This window comes from Anguilla rostrata, chromosome 3 (assembly GCF_018555375.3).
Source record: "Anguilla rostrata isolate EN2019 chromosome 3, ASM1855537v3, whole genome shotgun sequence".
NCBI lineage: Eukaryota > Metazoa > Chordata > Actinopteri > Anguilliformes > Anguillidae > Anguilla > Anguilla rostrata.
In genome coordinates this window covers 22,315,642-22,334,353 of record NC_057935.1, presented here as the reverse complement: position 1 = coordinate 22,334,353, position 18,712 = coordinate 22,315,642, and the positions used below count along the sequence as shown (strand labels likewise).

Here is an 18,712-nt window from a genome sequence, read left to right as displayed (position 1 = left end):
TTCATTTGTTGTGTGTGTGTGTGTGTGTGTTCATGATAAAGTAACATTTTTTTACCGCAAATAATGCTAATGCCACACTATAAGTATAATGCATATGTCGTATTTAGTTATAATTTCATCTAATATTTGTACCACGGAATACAAGACAAGATTTGTACATGAGACCTAATGTACCAAAGATTTGTTATCACAGGATTATATAAACTGGAAATAGTCAGGGAAGCAGGCTGCTGGGAATAAGGTTTTAAATAGAATGCATGCCAAGACTGATTATATGATTACTACTATTGAGATTACCCTTTAGTTTTTTTACAGCGGGTCAAATGCTGAATGCATTAATGGAATTGTTCTGATCACTGGCATTATGACCTCACTCAGAATACTTTGACATCACTTAAAAATTAGTAATGTCAAATTACAGTAATTACGATTAAGTGTTTTATATGTGGTATGAACCCATACATAGCATATGCAGTTATGACTTTACGATATGGCATTAAATATGATCTTTCTTGATATCAGGCTGTTAGGCACCAAAGTTGAAAATTGTCTTTAAGCATTGTATGCGATTGGGAGTTAGAGACTTGAGGGTGTGTTGCATGAATTGTGGCTCATGAAACAGCTTTGAGTCCATTTTTTTTTAGCTGCTGATTGATGTATTGTTGACACTTTGGTAATAAGACTGCAGATGTGGCTCATGTGTCCCAGGCACTCTCTTGTGGATAAAGTGTTGGCAATGTCTTGTGTGACAGGTGGTCATACTGTATCAGCATTTCAGGGACCCTTTTTGGTTTATCTTGACCACTTATAGTTTTGTACATTTTCTATACTAAAATCTTATTTGATCTGAACTTTCATTGTTGATATTAAAGTGTACCAGATTGATGCATTATTGAAATTCACAATGTTCTGGGTGTCCTCAAATCGTAGCAACACCCCTGGTTCAATACACTGAAAAATGCAATTGTTACATAGTAGCCTCGTCTGTATCTGAGGGACTCAGAGACAAGCTTGGCATATTTTATGGGCTTATAGCCCTATAACAGATCAGAGGCATCTGATACACCTCTAACTGAGACACCTGACACATCTCTAATAGAGACAGGGGTGTAGCACAAAATTCTGGGCTCTATACATAAGCAGTCTCTGTGGGCCCCCTTCCTCGCTTGATCTATGTCTCTCACGCATCATTCCAGGCTTTTAGAAGGGCCATCCCCCATTCGGGCCCTGGGTAGTCAGTCCCACTTTTCCCCCCACTACGACGCCCCTGAACAGAGATTCCAGTAACTGAGGTTACAACATGACTGTTAAGTGTCGCTACATTTCTGCATAGGGTCCTACGTGAGACTGAACTAGTTGTACTGAAAATCATGCAACCTCTGAAGAGTTTCTTAGGGGGAAAAAATGAATGACTCAAAATAACCTGCAATGCATAAACATTCACTTAAGCATACTGGGCATGCACTTTATCACGTTATCAGTTGGCAACTCATTTAACTGTAATGTTAAAGAAGTAATATTTAATGTATTTCATGCTATTATCAGATCTTAAGTAAGTCCATAGTCTAGGCTTAGGGGGCCATTATCAATATAAGCGCCATAAAACTCTGCTATCAGTGTTGAAACAACGTTTAAAGGTCTGAGTGTGGCAAACATATAAATTGAAACGTGCAGCCATGGTTTGCCATGAGTGCCTGCCGACAGTAAAAATGAAGACCTTGTGTAGGGCTCTCTCTGTACTTCTTCTCTGCTGTAGGGTCTGCAGCAATGCGGAGCAGAGGCAGCTGGACTTCATGCTACTGGCAGGACCTCTGCCCGCACGCCTGCACAGCTTTAGCATGCAGCATGTAGACCCCCAGCCTTTGTCTTGGGGAGGTCCTGGAGCAGATGCCTTCGGCTGCAAGGGGCCGCTACCTGAGCAATTGAGAGACTATTTCCGATACATCCGCGCCAGGGGAGTGACTCATTTCAAAGTTCCCTTGTCCTGGTCGCAGCTCTTGCCTGTTGGAGACCCTGGCCAGCCTGACCAGCAGACAGTGGAGTGCTACCAGGCCCAGCTGAAGCTGCTGAAGCAGGCAGGCCTGGAGCCGCTGGTGATCCTGCATCGCTCTGCTATCCCAGAGGCCTTCAGGGCCAGACACGGCGGCTGGGAGAACCAGGCTACGGTCGACCTGTTTGAACGTTACGCCAAATTTGTCTTCTCTGTATTTGGGGAGCTGGCAGATTTTTGGGTCACTTTCAGCCATATCAGCGAGCTGGTGCAGGAGAAGCTCAGAGGTGCAGCATCATCATCCCAACAGGCAGCAGTGACGAATGCTCTCCTGGCTCATGAGAAGGTCTACATCACATACCACCATCTTCTTTCAGGTAAAGACTCCATTTACCTCATATTTTCACACTTGCACCTCAGTAAGATCTCAGTGTGTCAGATAAACCTTAAAATGCCACCACCAAAGAGGAAAATTGGCTAAACAAAAGAGGCAGACTTTTTAATGCAAAAATTGCATAAAAGCACACTTTAAAGTGCATACTGCAGGTCTAATATATATGTGACCCAAATCCTTTTTTTATAGATTTTTTTTTTCATATGTTAAAAACCACCTAAGAACTATGCTATAGATAGAGCCAGCAGTTTATCTTGTCTTTTTTCCTTGCATGGTACTTCAGACCTCTGCCAGCTAGAGGCCCCAATAGCCACTTTGTCAAGCCCCTTTTCAAAGAATTATTCCATGTGCACCACCTCAGTAATTTAAGTTGATAAAGTAATTGCCAGTAATTAAGCACAGATGATGATTGAAAGTGATGTTTACAAGAGACACTTATGTTAAATGCAGTTCAATTACTTGCTACGGTATTTGAAAATGTTGTACAGGGGCATGTTAGGTTTCGTTAGAAGTTAGAAATACCCAAATTAAAAATGAGATCAGTTATATAACATTGAACTTACATTGAAAAGATGTTAAATACAAAATAAATTAATGATTTAAAAAAATAATTAATCAAGTCTTCAATCAAGACCTTAAGTAGAATCAGGTGTCTTAGTGTTGGACTAAAACAAAAACATGCTTTGTATGGATGCATTTTTTAAAATGCAGTGATACTCAGTCGTGGAGTGTCTGCTGGCTTTTTTTTTTTCCTTAAGACCAGCGACCAATTCATACCCAATTGCTTTTACTGATCAATTGCTGTGCTACTAAAGTGCCTAGTTACAACAAAAGCCAACTGACACTATAGCTCCCCAGAACCAGGAGTGAGGACCACCGGCTCAAAGATATGCTTTTCACAGCATTTAAACTTCCATCCATGTTCACTTTCCCTCCTGACTCTCCCCATATTAGATCATGTAATTGTTTTTTATAAATGGCTCAATTATACGATTAGTCACTTGACTGTGCTGTTGGAGTGCCTATGGACCCCTGGGGGATAACCATTGAAGTACAATACAATGCAGGTCACATGGTGTTTTTACACAGAAATATCATTTTGAGTTTGTCGCTGTATGAACAGAGGTAGCACTTTCAGAAAGCGTTAACTTTAGGGATGCAAAATGAAATTCGTATCTCAGCATAGTAACTTTTTAAAATTTAACATGTATTGCTTATGTGACTTCAGAAATAGATGGAAATTAAAACAATGAAAATAAAACAATGAAAAGACATAGCATTCTGTATAATGTGTACATCTGATATGATTTATGTAGTGAGGAGAAAATTGCATTTGATTTGTTGTGCCAAAATTCAATTTTGGTGGTTGAATATCATATATTCATTTTGATGAGCCTTTCTTTCTGACCAGCAAAATATGGAAGTTTTGTCCAATTATTGAGCGATGCACTGTTGCATAATGCAGGCATGTTCCCTGAGAAGCTTTGTGTTATGCATTTAAATGTAAACTTTTATGGGAAATAATTAGACAATAAACCTCAATGGTCACATTAGGCTTTTACAAATTATTATGATAATTTATAACAATAAAATAATAAAATATAATTAAAAGTTATTATTGAATTATTTTTATAGCCAACAGTGTATTTTTTATATTAAAAACTGGTATTCAAATAAGCAATATGTATTCAGTCCACTTCCGAGTCACAAGATTGTGTCCTTTTTTCATAAAATACATATCTAATCAGCATGTGACCTCTACAACCCTTATGTATGTAAATTTACTTCTTTATCTCTGAGCGAGTGGGATTATAAATTCACTGCACTGCAGTTCAAGGCCTGTGGTATCACCTCCCTGTGTGATGCACACGCACACACTCACACACACATACACAGGCACACACTCGCATACACATACACAGGCACACACACTCACACATACACAGGGGCACACGTACACATACACAGGGGCACAGACACGCATACACAGGCACACACACATGCACACACACACAGGGACACACGTGCACACACATACTCAGGCACACACGCATGCCCACGCATCCACACACACACACACACACAGAAGGACACACATGCACACACACACACACACACACACACACCAAAGCACCCACACACAAAGCCATACAAACACATGGTGCTTGACAGGTGTTACAGCAAACATGAACTGTAATCTAAGCAAGACTCAACAATGTACTGAATATGTTAAGTTATCTAAGTCAGGGTTCAAACAAGTTATGGAGAAACAGGCAAGAGCTCCATATTCATTTCTTTATAGTTGAAGGCCCAACATGAACCTCTGTTCTCATCTCCAGGGGGACAGGTCTCTCTTGGGGTGGATAGCAATGATGTCTCCATCTTGTCTCAAAATGAGGCCACCAGTAGGGTAAGGAGCAGGGCACAGACTTCTACAATAAAATCACGATATGAGAAGAACAGTGATTGTTCAGTACACAAAATATACACAGAATACGGAGCACTGTGTTGGTTCGTTTGCCATTTCTTATTTGTGTGTGCTCAGCAACAATTGTAAACCTTCTGAGCGGCAGAATGCTCTCTCACACAGGTACCACTCGATTTTTTGTCTGTGGAAGTCCAGTATGACTGCAGCCAGGAAGCAAGCCTGGAGAAAGAGCTGACAACTATACAGGTGATGATGGCAGGGCTGATTCTTTGTTCCAGGGCTGGGGAACATCTTACCTTCTCTTTAGTCCTTTTACTTTGCATCACACAGCATACTCTACCTATGGATATAATCCCTACCCTGCCGCATCTTTGAGTGTTTATTTAAGTGCTTATTACCTCTGGATATAACCTCTCCTCTGCAATATATTTGAGTATTTATGTGAGTGCTTATTACCTCTGGATATAACCTCTCCTCTGCAAAATATTTGAGTATTTATGTGAGTGCTTATTACCTCTGGATATAACCACTCCTCTGCAAAATATTTGAGTATTTATGTGAATGCTTATTACGTCTGGATATAACCTCTCCTCTGCAATATATTTGAGTATTTTTGTGAGTGCTTATTACCCCTGGATATAACCTCTCCTCTGCAATATATTTGAGTATTGATTGATAAGTGGTTCTTATTTTGCTGACAAAATAGGAGCTTCTTACTCCTCATTGATGAATGTGTGGTATATCTGATCTTATAAAGATCATCAGAAGTCCTGTGACCACTCCAGAGGAGCCTTAGCCTTTGTTGTGCTCTGTCTGGATTTGTGTGCTACTCTCACTATTAACAATGACCTCTCTTCCAGGGAACCAGTGGGGGCCTGCCAGTTTTAATCTATCAGTTAGATATCAAAGGCTGTGCCTCAGAACATGACAGCTACCAGTCCCTCACCAGCATCCTGCAAGGTTAGACCAACACACCTGCTGCAATATTCAATACGCACTCAAAGATATTAAACTCTTTTTGGATGGCAATAACACTGGATATTCTTTATACATACTTTGTTTGATGATGGCTTATTTGTAATTTGTTTCATTTAAAAGAATTGCACAGAAAGCACAGACCAGATATATTATGGGCATTTTAAGTGCAACAATTACAAGTTCATGATGAGTCAGTGATCAGTGATCAGACATCTCTGGAAGCGATATCTCTGAAACCATGATCAGATAATTATGAGGCACTCTGCAAGTTTAATCGTCCCAAGATAAGCTATGTTTATTATTATGCTCACTTTACAGCTGGTTTAAGGTGGCATATTTGCTAACTGTTCATCTAGAACTGAGATGTCAGCATAAAATGGGCTGCAACTTAATGTGCATAATGTAATATTTTTCTGAGCCCTGGTAAATAGATTTTTGTCCCCTACGGGGGAGAGGAATCTGTGGTCTTAAGCTCAAGACTATGTTGTGTGCCCAGAAGTGTGTACTGAACCCTGGACCTGGAAATCTTAAGCTTCTTTGCTATTTTAAAACTTGCCATAATATGTTTCTTGGCTCCGCACATCTAAGCCTAACTCCTTCTTCTTTGCCATATTTCTTGCAACGTTTTGCCTATTTTACTTGCACTACAGGCTAAAGGTATTAGGCTACCTGTGGTTTTTAAAAACTTAAAGAACATAAGAATTCACTCAGTTTTATTACCCCAATACCGCCCTCCAACCCCATTTGCAAAATGATTGGATAGGTTTCCAATAATTTGTTTAAAGTCGTTCCTAAGATTATTGAGTAAAACTCAATTGTAATTGAAAGAAAAAGTTTATACTTTGATTTGTTATTCAATAAATGTGCATATGAACTGAAAGTTATTTTTTTAAATCACATGTGAGCTATTGCTTTTGGCCTGTACTGTATGTGTCTGTATACACACATGTGAGTGTGCTTATGCATGTTGTGTGTTTAAATAATTATAGATAACCCTTAGTGATATTTTTTCAGTCCTGAGGAACCCGGACTTGAAGATCTTGGGCTGTGACATTGTTAATCTGTTCGATCAGCTGAGCATGGACCGCACCCCTAAAAGGTGTCTTTCTCTCACATGCTTAAACTTCACTGCTGAGCGAAATTGTAATTTTTTTTATAGTGAAATTTTTATTTTTTATTTTTCCTTCTCTTTTTACTCAGTCCCCCCAATTTGATAGGTAAAGCAGCTCGCCCCTCATCCGCATACAAACAGGTATGGGAGAAGTTCAGTGTGCAAACTCCAGCAGACAGAGACAGCTTCCTGGCTGAATCATTCCCTGAGGGGTTCCGGTGGGGAGCCTCCAGCGAGTCCTTCAAGGTGGAGGGTGGCTGGGCGGAGCACGGAAAAGGGGAGACCATCTGGGATCGGTTCGCCCATGAAGGCAACGTCCTTGGGAACCAGACCGCCGACTTAGCCTGTGACAGCTATAATAAAGCAGACTATGATGTCTACCTCCTGAGAGGCCTCCTCTCCAAGACCTACCAATTTTCCCTGTCTTGGGCCCGCATTTTCCCCTCCGGCCACAGGGGGAGCCAGAGCGTGGAGGGCACCCTTTACTATGACAAGCTCATCGATGCTCTCATTCAGTCCAACATCCAACCCGTGGTGACACTGCACCACTGGGACCTCCCACAGGAATTGCAGGACTATGGAGGGTGGACTAATGACTCCATCACTGGGGCCTTTAGAGAGTATGCAGACTTCTGCTTCTCCAGGTTTGGAAACCGTGTGAAGACTTGGAACACCTTCAGCAGTCCCTGGGTTATAAGCCATGCGGGCTATGGTACAGGAGAGTACCCTCCTGGTATCAAAGACCCTGTGGTTGACTCATATAAGGTGAATGGAAGCAAACCATCTTAAGATCTGTTCATCTGTATTTTTTGTCTTTTACTTTAGCTTTTCCTTATATTTTTTTGCCTATTGCATTTTTAAAAATAATTTTCTATTATTATTTTCTTTATTAAATTTGTATTTTGGTTGAATCTTTATGAGATGGAAGTGTTTTGTGTACCCCACAGCATACTTGTATGTGAGAAGCACTGCAGTAATGCCACTTAAAAATGATAGTAAATGCATCCAGTTACATTGGCTACATTTTTTGTATTGTTCATACAGTAGTCAAACCACTTGTATTATAGTGCATCAATTGTATAGCTAGATATTTACTAAAACTGTTCTTACCATAAATAGCATGTAGCTGGGCATGCTACTCACAACATTCTGATTACATAACTATTCCAACTTACTTGGGTGCTGCAAAGACAGATTTTGCTTTTTGGTGGTATGAATCTGATCCATGTTTCATGTTTCCCCACAAGGTGACCCACACCATCCTGAAGTCCCATGCTGAAGCCTGGCACGTTTACAACGATAAATACCGGCAGGTGCAGGGGGGCAAAGTTGGCATCGCCCTGAATTCGGACTGGGCCGAGCCCCTGGCCTCATCCAGCCCTGCCCAGGACGTGGAGGCAGCAGAACGGTACCTGCAGTTCATGCTGGGCTGGTTTGCCCACCCCATATTCGTGGATGGAGATTACCCACCTCTCCTGAAGAGCCAGATCGGAGCGAAGCAGAGTGAATGTCCTGGCGCAGAGCCCGCTGTCCTGCCCGTTTTCACTGATGCCGAGAGGAAGCGTATCCAGGGGACGGCGGATTTCTTTGGGCTGAACCATTACACGTCCCGGCTGGTCAACGAGACCAAGGGGGGCTGCCAGACCGGGCCAGCAGGGGTGGGGGATTTCATGTCGCATGCAGACCCTTCCTGGCCCACCACTGCTTCCAGCTGGATTTGTTCTGTCCCGTGGGGAATCCGCAGGATCCTCAGCTTCATCACTGCAGAGTACACGTCTGTCACCAAGGTCCCTATCTATGTCACAGGGAATGGCATGCCCACGGTGGGAGGACCTGAGGTGCTCAATGACACAGAGAGAGTGCTGTATCTCAGGAGCTATATCAACGAGGCCCTGAAAGGTCAGAGTCTTTTCTGGGAGCAGTCTGGTCTTGTAAACATTTGTATGTAATATATATATGAACATTATACATAATAGATTATGGATTTGTTATTAAAGTTGAAGGAATGTACAATGCAACTGAATTAATCTATTTTTATTGTTTTGGAACAGCTATTCGTTTAGATGGAGTGGACCTGCAGGGTTTCACCGTTCAGTCTTTGATGGATGGGTTTGAGGGCCCGCAAGGTTACAGTGAACGTTTCGGTTTGCACTACGTCGACTTTGGGAGCATGGATAGACCAAGGACCCCAAAGGCCTCTGCCCATTTCTACACCCAAATCATGAAAAATAATGGCTTCTCTACCGTGAGACAATGGAGGATCCTTCCGAGTAGCTCTGCCCCTCAATTCCAGACAACTAGGCTATCTAGCCTACCTCCATCGGAGGTCCCGTCAAAGGCCAAAGTGGTCTGGGAGAAGTTCTCCCGCCAATCGAAGTTTGAGAGGAAGCTCTACCACTATGGGACCTTTCCTGAAGGATTTCACTGGGGGGTCTCATCCTCAGCATATCAGGTGGAAGGCGGCTGGGATGCAGATGGGAAAGGTATGAGTGTGTGGGACCAGTTCACCCATACGCCCGGCAGCATTCCCAACAATGACAATGGAGATGTGGCATGTGACAGCTACCGCCAGACAGAGGAGGACCTCTACATGCTGAGAGCCCTAGGGGTGACATCCTACAGGTTCTCTCTGTCCTGGTCCAGAATCTTCCCCAATGGCCAGAAGGTGTCCCTCAACCAGAATGGTGTGGACTATTACAATAAGCTCATTGATGGTCTCCTAGCCCACAACATCACCCCCATAGTGACACTGTATCATTGGGACCTACCCCAGGCCCTAATGAGCATCAATGGCTGGGAGAATGTCTCCACCATTGCCTTGTTCAGTGAGTTCAGTGAATTCTGCTTTGCCATCTTTGGGGACAGAGTGAAGTTCTGGGTGACCTTCAATGAACCCTACACCATAGCGTGGTCAGGGTATGGACTTGGGGCTATCCCTCCTAATGTCAAGAATCCTGCTGACGCTCCCTACAGAGTGGCCCACAACCTGCTGAAAGCTCACGCTATGGCATACCGCACGTACGATGAGAAGTATCGTAAAGCCCAAGGTGGTGTGGTCTCCATCAGCCTCAATGCGAACTGGGTGGAGCCTAAGGACGTTGACATTCCAAGGGAGGTGATGGCTGCTGACCGTGCCATGCAGTTCCAGTTGGGCTGGTTTGCTCACCCCATCTTCAAGAATGGTGACTACCCGGACGCCATGAAGTGGATGGTAGGAAACAAGAGCGAGCTGCAGGGCCTGCCAGAGTCCAGGCTCCCTGTGTTCACGGAGCAGGAGAAAGCCTACATCCGGGGCACTGCCGACGTCTTCTGCATCAATGCCTACACCACAAAAATAGTGCGTCACATTACCCCCAGGCTCACCCCTCCATCCTACGAGTATGACCGAGATGTGGGAGAGGCGGAGGAGACTGACTCTCCTGGGACAGCCATTAATGGCCAGAGAGCCGTGGCCTGGGGCCTGAGAAGGCTTCTGAACTGGATCAAGGAAGAGTATAGTGACCCTGAAATCTACATCACAGAAAATGGGGTGGCCACCAACTCTAAGACTACTGTGGATGACACAGACAGGATATTCTTCTTTAAATCCTACATCGACGAGGCACTGAAAGGTAGGCCCTCAGTCAGTATTTCACTAATCCTAGCCCTGTTAGTCTTTATATATCTAAAAGGCTCACATAAAATAAAATTATTATTTCAATCATAATTTCCAATTTTAATATATCTGCCCTTATTGTTGAATACTGGCTAGGTCATGTTGCCTTTGTTGTTTGGACTCTGTACTCCAGCACATTGGATATGAAATAAAATAATGAATATGAGGTTGAAGTTTGTCAGCTTTAATTTGAGGTATTTACATCCATATCAGGTGATCTGTGTAGAAATTACAGCCCATTTCATACATGCCCCTCTAAAATTGTGGGACCCAAATTCATTGTTTTGTTTGAAATCATACTGGAGTACAGAGCCAAAATAGCAGAAAATGTATACACAGTATGCTAGGATCTGGACAATGGCAGAGCAAGACCAGTGTTTGCTGGTTATAGCTGCACAACCATCAAACATATTTGAAGAAGACGTACATTTTTTGAATGAGATGCCTTAATAGTGAATATGGTGTGTGTGTGTGTGTGTGTGTGTGTCCCAGCTCATAATCTGGATGGAGTTAGACTGAGGGGATATGTGGCCAGCTCTCTTATGGACTCCTTTGAGTGGCTCCATGGCTACACCGTGGGTTTCGGGCTACACCATGTTGACTTCCAGCATCCAATGCGCCCCCGAACCCCCAAATACTCAGCCCATTATTACCATCGCATCATGAAGGACAACGGATTCCCTCTGCCAGAGGATGAGAAGCCAATATATGGATTCTTCCGCAAAGACTTCTTCTGGAGCACAGCGACTGCATCCTATCAGGTGACTGTGCTTTCCCTCACCTCTGTCCCCGATTGGCAGTACTCTACAGGGAGATAGGAACCATGGATGTAAAAATTGTTATGCTCTCATGGGTACTGATCATGTGGAATATTTTTGCATTTGTAATGGAACTGGTCAGTCAATCTCCCTTGCTGTTCTCCAATGACAGGTCGAGGGGGGCTGGAGGGCTGATGGGAAGGGACTGAGCATCTGGGACAAGTTTGCACACACCCCCCTGAAGGTCGGCAATGATGACAATGGTGACATTGCCTGTGACAGCTACAATAAGGTAGAGGAGGATGTGGCCATGCTCAAGAGGTTGAGGGCCACCCACTACCGCTTCTCCATCTCATGGCCCAGGGTCCTGCCTGACGGGACTCCCAGGACCATCAATGAGGCCGGTCTAAAGTACTACCACCGGCTGGTCGATGCGCTGTTAGCTGCAAACATACAGCCACAGGTGAGGACAGTGAGAGATCAGTGAGATTGCCCTGACCTTAATCCTGCAGGATTCTGCCTTGGAGTCAGGATTCATTTTGCACAATGAGGCACATCACTTTTCAAAAGCCCCTTTCACACATGGGACCCTTAACAAGTCCAGGTTCAATTATCCAGGGTTATGTAGAGGTTTTCCGCATTCACAAATAGGAAGATTTTCTTGTTGAGTCTGTTCACACATAACAAGACCATTCCAAATAGATTAAACAAGGCAGGATGTCTACCTGAAGCAATGGAGGACAATGAATGTCAACATTTTATTAGTTTGTCTTTATATTAGCCAGATATTTCACTGAGTAATACTTTTGGCAGCGATATAATTCCTACCAACACAACACAGTTAAAGAGTAATATTTACTCTGATCTCCAGAAATCTTACTAGGCCCTGATCCAGAAAATCAACATGGAAAATTGCTGAAACATTTACGGGTTAAGGTGCACATGAAAAAGGGGCTAAAGGGTCATGTCCCTGAGCTGGATATCCTCAACTGGTCACATTTTACCCTTTCAAAGGAATTTACCACAACATACTGTATGTTGTGGAATACATCACAGAAACCAAAAAAAAAATTAAGTAGTATTTAAGCAAAACCTGCAAAACTTGTGATACCATAGTTTCAGCATTGCAAAATTGTCATATTACTCAAATGTGATGATATCATCGCATGAAATTAACTTTCACACTTAGTGTTCTGATTGTATACTTCCTGTACCCCACAGATGACGCTGTACCACTGGGACCTCCCCCAGGCCCTGCAGGATCAGGGGGGCTGGGAGAATGACACCATTGTCCAGAGGTTCAAGGACTATGCTGATGTCATCTTCAGTAGCCTGGGAGACAAAGTCAAGTTTTGGATCACCATCAACGAGCCTTACAATGTGGCCAATATTGGCCATGGATATGGCACTGCTGCACCAGGTAAGAGTCTTAGCACATAAGGAGGTTAGTTTTACTGAGACATAATGCCCTAGTGAGGACCTTTGTGCATAACACGGTCAGTTTTACTGAGCCATAATGTCCTAGTGAGGACCTTTGTGCATAACATGGTCAGTTTTACTGATTCACCAGGTAAGGACATTTGCTCATAATGCAGCTAGATTTAATGCACCAGGTAAGGACCTTTGCACAAATTGCAGTTAAAGAACTATCATGCTATAATGCAATTATTGGTATTACAATTTACAAATTAGTCATTTAGCATATGCTTTTAGCCAAAGTGACTTACAAAAGGGCCTTCAAGTACCAAGCCCTATGGGAACCGGTCAAGAGGAGACAGATCCCCTCCAGACTACTTGGTAGGATTAATCTGTGAGATATAAATCAAACCATGCGGACGGAACCTGAGATGCCCATCTCTGCAAGGGATGAGAGAAGGATCCTGTAGTTCAAGGTGTCAAATGCAGCAGACAAGTGGAGCAGGATGTGAACAGAGCCCCTGTGACTTGTGAGGAGAGCAGTCTCAGTGCAGTGGCCAGTCTTGTATTCAACTCAGGCATGGGTCATATGAACCACATGTATACCTGCTATTTATATAAAGATACCGATCTTGGTGGAAGAATCAATTTCTAGACAGACAGGGTAAATGCATGAGAGAGCACAGAGTAACCGGCAGCTCTCCTGTTACAGGTATTAGCTTCAGGCCCGGAACACTGCCCTACATCGTGGGTCATAATTTGCTGAAGGCACATGCGGAGGCCTGGCACCTGTACAATGAGAAGTACCGCCCTAAACAGGGAGGCATCATCTCCATCACCATAAACTCTGACTGGGCGGAGCCTCGCAACCCCTACAAGCAGGAAGACATTGATTCTGCCCGGCGAGTTGTACAGGTGGGTGCACCTATGTAGTATCTCTTACCTGGCCCAGGTGAAGTCCTTCGTCCCAATGCCCAGCTGTAGCAGATTAAACCTGCAACAGAGATCCAGGCATGTGTGAGGGAGAGGTTTTAGGGTACAGATGAATAGGTTCCATTTCAAATTTGGATCACCTAGTCATTGTGCAAAGATGTCAAAAAGTGCTTGTTGGCAAAATTCTGATTTATAATACAAACAAAGCTGAGTGACAAAGCTGAGGAGCAACAAGTGTTTCACCTCCCCTCCCCCACCTATCACCCCCGCCCAAAAAAAAAGATGAGCTCCCTTGAATGTCATGGTATACATTACACACTGCATATAAGGTTAAGAGATCACAAAATCAGTGCTGCACTAAAATATATGTCTCTATAATGAGAGATGTCTGTGCTGTCTTCTGCCCTGCTGCAGTTCTATATCGGCTGGTTTGCACATCCTGTGTTTAACGGAGATTACAGCGATGTCATGAAGAACATTATTAGAGAGAGAAGTTTGGCGGCTGGCCTCCCTAAATCTCGGTGAGTAAGAATACCATCTTAAGACCCTTGAGCTAAAAGAAAATATGGGAAATAAAACACTCTTGAAGGTTCATAATCATACATGACGGAAAAGGGCATGATGAATGAAATCATGCCCTTTTGGAGCGATGAATGAAATTCCGTGTTCCCCAATACCCTTTTACAGGCTGCCAGAATTCACTCCGGAAGAGGTTCAGAGAATCAAAGGCACCTATGACTACTTTGGATTCAACCACTACACCACTGTTCTGACTTTCAATGTGGACTACAAAAACCTCCAGCACTATGATGCAGACAGGTGATCGCTGATTCCTGATTCATTCATAAAGCTTTAATACACCACTTGTTTCATATTATCCACAGTTGGATGAGGGTACAAGCACTTTCGCATGAGATTCAACCCTGCCATCATCTGGTATGCAGGCTTATGGTCAACTCCATTTCAGCGCAGTCAGTTCAGGAAATTAACTGAAATTCAATTCATTCATTCATCATGAATATCTCCATAGAATGCAACGGGCTTTTCCTGAATTGGCTGAATTCAAATAAACTTGACCCCAACCCTGCATGCATGACCTTGTTTTATACTGTATAGCTGTATATATTCTCTCGTTCTCTCTTAGGGGGGCGGGGACCATTGCAGACCGCACCTGGCTGGATTCGGGATCAGCCTGGCTCAAAGTCACACCTCCGGGGTTCAGAAAGATCCTGAATTTCATCAAGAATGAGTATGGGAACCCCCCCATTTACATCACAGAGAACGGCATCTCAGAGCGGGGCCCAATTAACCTGAATGACATCCACAGGATCCATTACTATGAGAACTACATTAACCAGGCCCTTAAAGGTACAGTGTCAATCTCGCTTAATGCTATAGTGCAATGATACTGCCTGTACAATGTTCTGGGAACATTCAAAAGTGATGTACTCCTTTACAGACATTTTCATCTTTCATGTTTCAAATATCACCGCTGTTCACTTCTTTAAGGATTTCTGTAGTTGTTAGCTGTCCCTATTCCAAAAACACATGCGCACCTACATTGGTAGTGTTTATTTTCAAGGCATGTGCAATTCAACAGAATCAACCAAAGTTTTTTTCAGATTCAATTAAACAAACCTTAACAGTGATAGGCGGGTATCTTTATGAATAAAGATGTTTGACAAATTAGTCGCTACCATAAGTGTCAATCATTTGATAAAAAAATCATTTACATTTGCAAGGAGCTGTTCCAGCAAACATTCCATGTGGCAAGTAAAACAGGACCTTACTTTGATTTAGTGCCTGGTTTATTTTTCTGTGACTATATTGCATATGGCCAGACAGAGAAAGTGCATATTTGATTGAATCCCACTGACGATGTTTTCTTGCTAAGTTTACAATTGTAAAATTGTGTCTCAGCGTATCTGCTGGACGGCGTAGACATTCGGGGCTACACGGCTTGGTCTCTCATGGACAATCTGGAGTGGGCCACTGGCTTTGCTGAGAGGTTTGGCCTCTTCCACGTCAACCACTCTGACCCAGCACTACCGCGCGTAGCCAAACAGTCTGCTGCGCGGTATGCCACCATCATCACCTGCAACGGCTTCCCTGACCCCGCCCTCGGCTCCCACGAGTGTCTGACCCCAGAACCTGAAGGTAAAGAAGATAATATTCACATACAGGAACTGCTGAAACTTCTGAACATTACATACTGTGTCTAAGTATCTGTGTTCCGTATTGCCTAATATGTGCATTTTTGAATAAGCTACTAACATGAGCAAGAATTTTAATATATATTATCAGAATTTGTGTGGATAGGGAATGTATTCAGAATGAACAGTAATGTGAATATGTTTGTGTCCTGAACATTAGCAGCCTTCTGAATAAGCAGTAGCCTATTCCTAAGTGTTATGACAGTATGTGCATTCTTATCCTGATGTTATTAAGAGAAAACAAACACAAGTGTGAAATTCTGCAACAGAAGCAGTGTATAAAACAGAAAACCCATTTCCTGAATTTCTGACTTCATTTCCTGATCTGCTACTGTATTTATAAATGTATTAAATGTACACACTTTCTTTACCTGACACTGACTTAAAACAACATCTAAAATGTACACACATGTAGGTATGTGGTGTGTGAGCATGTGTGAGTACGTGGTGTGTTTGTGTGTGTGTGTGTGTATGTGTGCATGTGTGTGTATACATGTTCCTCATTGATTATTCTTTCCACAGGAACCAGCTCTCCCTCACCTTCTCCGCCTCAGCCTCCACCAGTAAAGGTCCCGGAAGTCAGGTTTTTAGGCTTGGAGGTGTCCCCCTCTGATGCGGAGGTGGCTTTGTACATACTTTTCTTCTTCTCTATTGCCGGCACCATTGCCACCATCTTAATAGCTTACCGATGCAGGAAGGCAACCCGAAAGTCCCAGCACGAGGAACACATCAGCCTTCAGAAAAGATTTTAAGAACTGCAGAGCGCATCTTGCTACAGAAGACATTTTTCAGAAGATTATTCTTATATTATGTTTTACTAGATTCGTTTTTATATCATGTTAATTTATGAATGATGTACTTTTGCATTGTATAAACTTTTGGAATGTTAGCTGAAATCTAGTCAGGTTGCTATCTGGCAGTTTATCATCTGATTAAGTTATTTGAAGCAAAGGTGATAGCTTTCCCTCTTTCAAATGTGTCCACCTCTTGTTATTTGACAGCCCTGCTTTCCAATCACAACATACTTGCTTTGTCTGCTAATAATGGACCTTTGAACTTTGGCCATGCTCCAATAGTAGTGATATAATATGCTTCAAACAAGTGCTAGCCACAGCCACTGGAAGGCCTTCTTCCATAGTCACTGGTACCGTTAACCCCTCCAAAGCTAATATGAACTGTTTGACTTAATTTTTATTTGTTTGTCCTGTGGTGAAAATTGTGTTTGTTGTGTTTTAAGGATTAAAGTTTTTTCCTATAAAGTTGACACGTCAGTTACCGTTTTTGATGCAGTTGAAGTAAATTTGTCCTGGTGAAGGTATGTCAAATTTGGGAGTATATCAAACACAGCATTCACTATTATTTTTTTACAACAATGTTCCCAGTCTCACATTTTTGTCTACTGGTGTAGTATTATTTCCTCCTATTTTCTAATATCTACCGACTGTATGAAAATATGACATATACAATTGCTAGGACCCCTCTTTGCTCTCATGCTCCTCACTCCCTAGTAGCTGCCTGAGCTTAAGATTTCACAGCTAAAACTAGCTGACAGTTACGTTATTCTGCTTCATAAAATGAGAAAATTAGCCTTTTATCATTGGACAACAACATAAACATATCAGAAATGAAATGAATAATGCTTGCATAACATTCTCTACATAAGTTTGACATGCTCGAAAATTTAAAAAGTGAGTACCCTATGTTAACCTACAGTAACCTATGTTTCTATCAGTTTCTAAGGGTTTATAAACAGCATGCCATACACAAGCTGCATATTGAATTGTTAACATTTCTTGCGCCATGCATGTGGCTGTGGAGAACCCCTGCAGGACAATAAAATAATTTATTGCAGGTGTCCACTGTTCATGATGTTCTTTCTCTGATTAGTTGGGCAAGACAGAGGCTAGGGTGGGTAACGGCCAAGTCTACCCACCCTTGTCTCTGCCGCTTATAAATATAGATTCATGTTTAATCAGTAGTCACATTCATAATATTTATGTGTAAGCCAATATGTTTCAAAATCCCATTATGCAAAGGTGGCACACATTTATTGTGACATCTCTCCTCAACCACGGGACATTTTTTGATTGTGACAGCCACTATAATTTTGTGGCTCAAAAGCCAAGTGATGCTGACTGTCCAAACCAATTGCATCAAGGTGATATTGACCGTATACCAAGGCGATGAGAGTTACAACTTTCTTTTGAGGAATGTAAGGTAGACTTGGCTAGCTGTAGAATATATTTTAAAGTAGAAGTGGTCTTTAAAATGAATACATTAAGTTATATATCATAATGGTTATCAACGAAAAACATTTTGCTGAGTTTCCAGCAGATGGCAATGATAACCCATAGAAAACAGGCATTTTGTTCACGTACTGACTGAGTATCTATGAGATTTGTTTTTTGAGATAAAAGGGTTTATTATCCAGGACTGGCTACAGATATGCACTGTTTCATTCAGATAAGATCAAAGGTGAGACAATATCCTGTCTTATCGCTGTCTGCAATTGTTTATTGAAATTACTCCCATTATCCTTGTGAAAGATTCCCTTGATTGTCCTGGCTAAATGTGGTGAAGAGGTCACGCACAGACAGATCTCGCTGGAATCTCAGTGGTGTAACTGTCGGTCAACAGGAACGTTCAAACCCAGTTCATTTACCTCTGACCCACAGCAGGCGGCACTGCCCCCTGCAGTTGTTGACGGTAGACGCTGGGTTATGATACATGCATAGGATTATGGGGCAAGCAACTGCGAGTGAGAGATGCACCTGTTTCACAGCGCTCCATTCTACCCTCCTTTGCTGTGATGTCTTGAGCATACACATGCATTAAT

The 18,712-nt window shown here is 42.6% G+C and overlaps 1 protein-coding gene across 1 annotated transcript; it reads left to right on the top strand.

Moving 5' to 3' along the window:
- The first annotated feature begins 140 nt into the window (after positions 1–140).
- LOC135250487 (lactase/phlorizin hydrolase) lies at positions 141–17,138 on the top strand. Its single transcript, XM_064326806.1, has 17 exons — positions 141–2,367; positions 4,724–4,794; positions 4,975–5,058; positions 5,673–5,772; positions 6,805–6,889; positions 6,991–7,666; positions 8,149–8,800; positions 8,953–10,512; positions 11,049–11,317; positions 11,487–11,777; positions 12,536–12,734; positions 13,443–13,645; positions 14,078–14,184; positions 14,351–14,482; positions 14,808–15,031; positions 15,584–15,820; positions 16,399–17,138. The coding sequence occupies exons 1-17, from the start codon at positions 1,677–1,679 to the stop codon at positions 16,626–16,628; spliced, it is 5,811 nt and encodes a 1,936-aa protein (XP_064182876.1). The 5' UTR covers positions 141–1,676; the 3' UTR covers positions 16,629–17,138.
- The last annotated feature ends 1,574 nt before the right edge of the window (positions 17,139–18,712 follow it).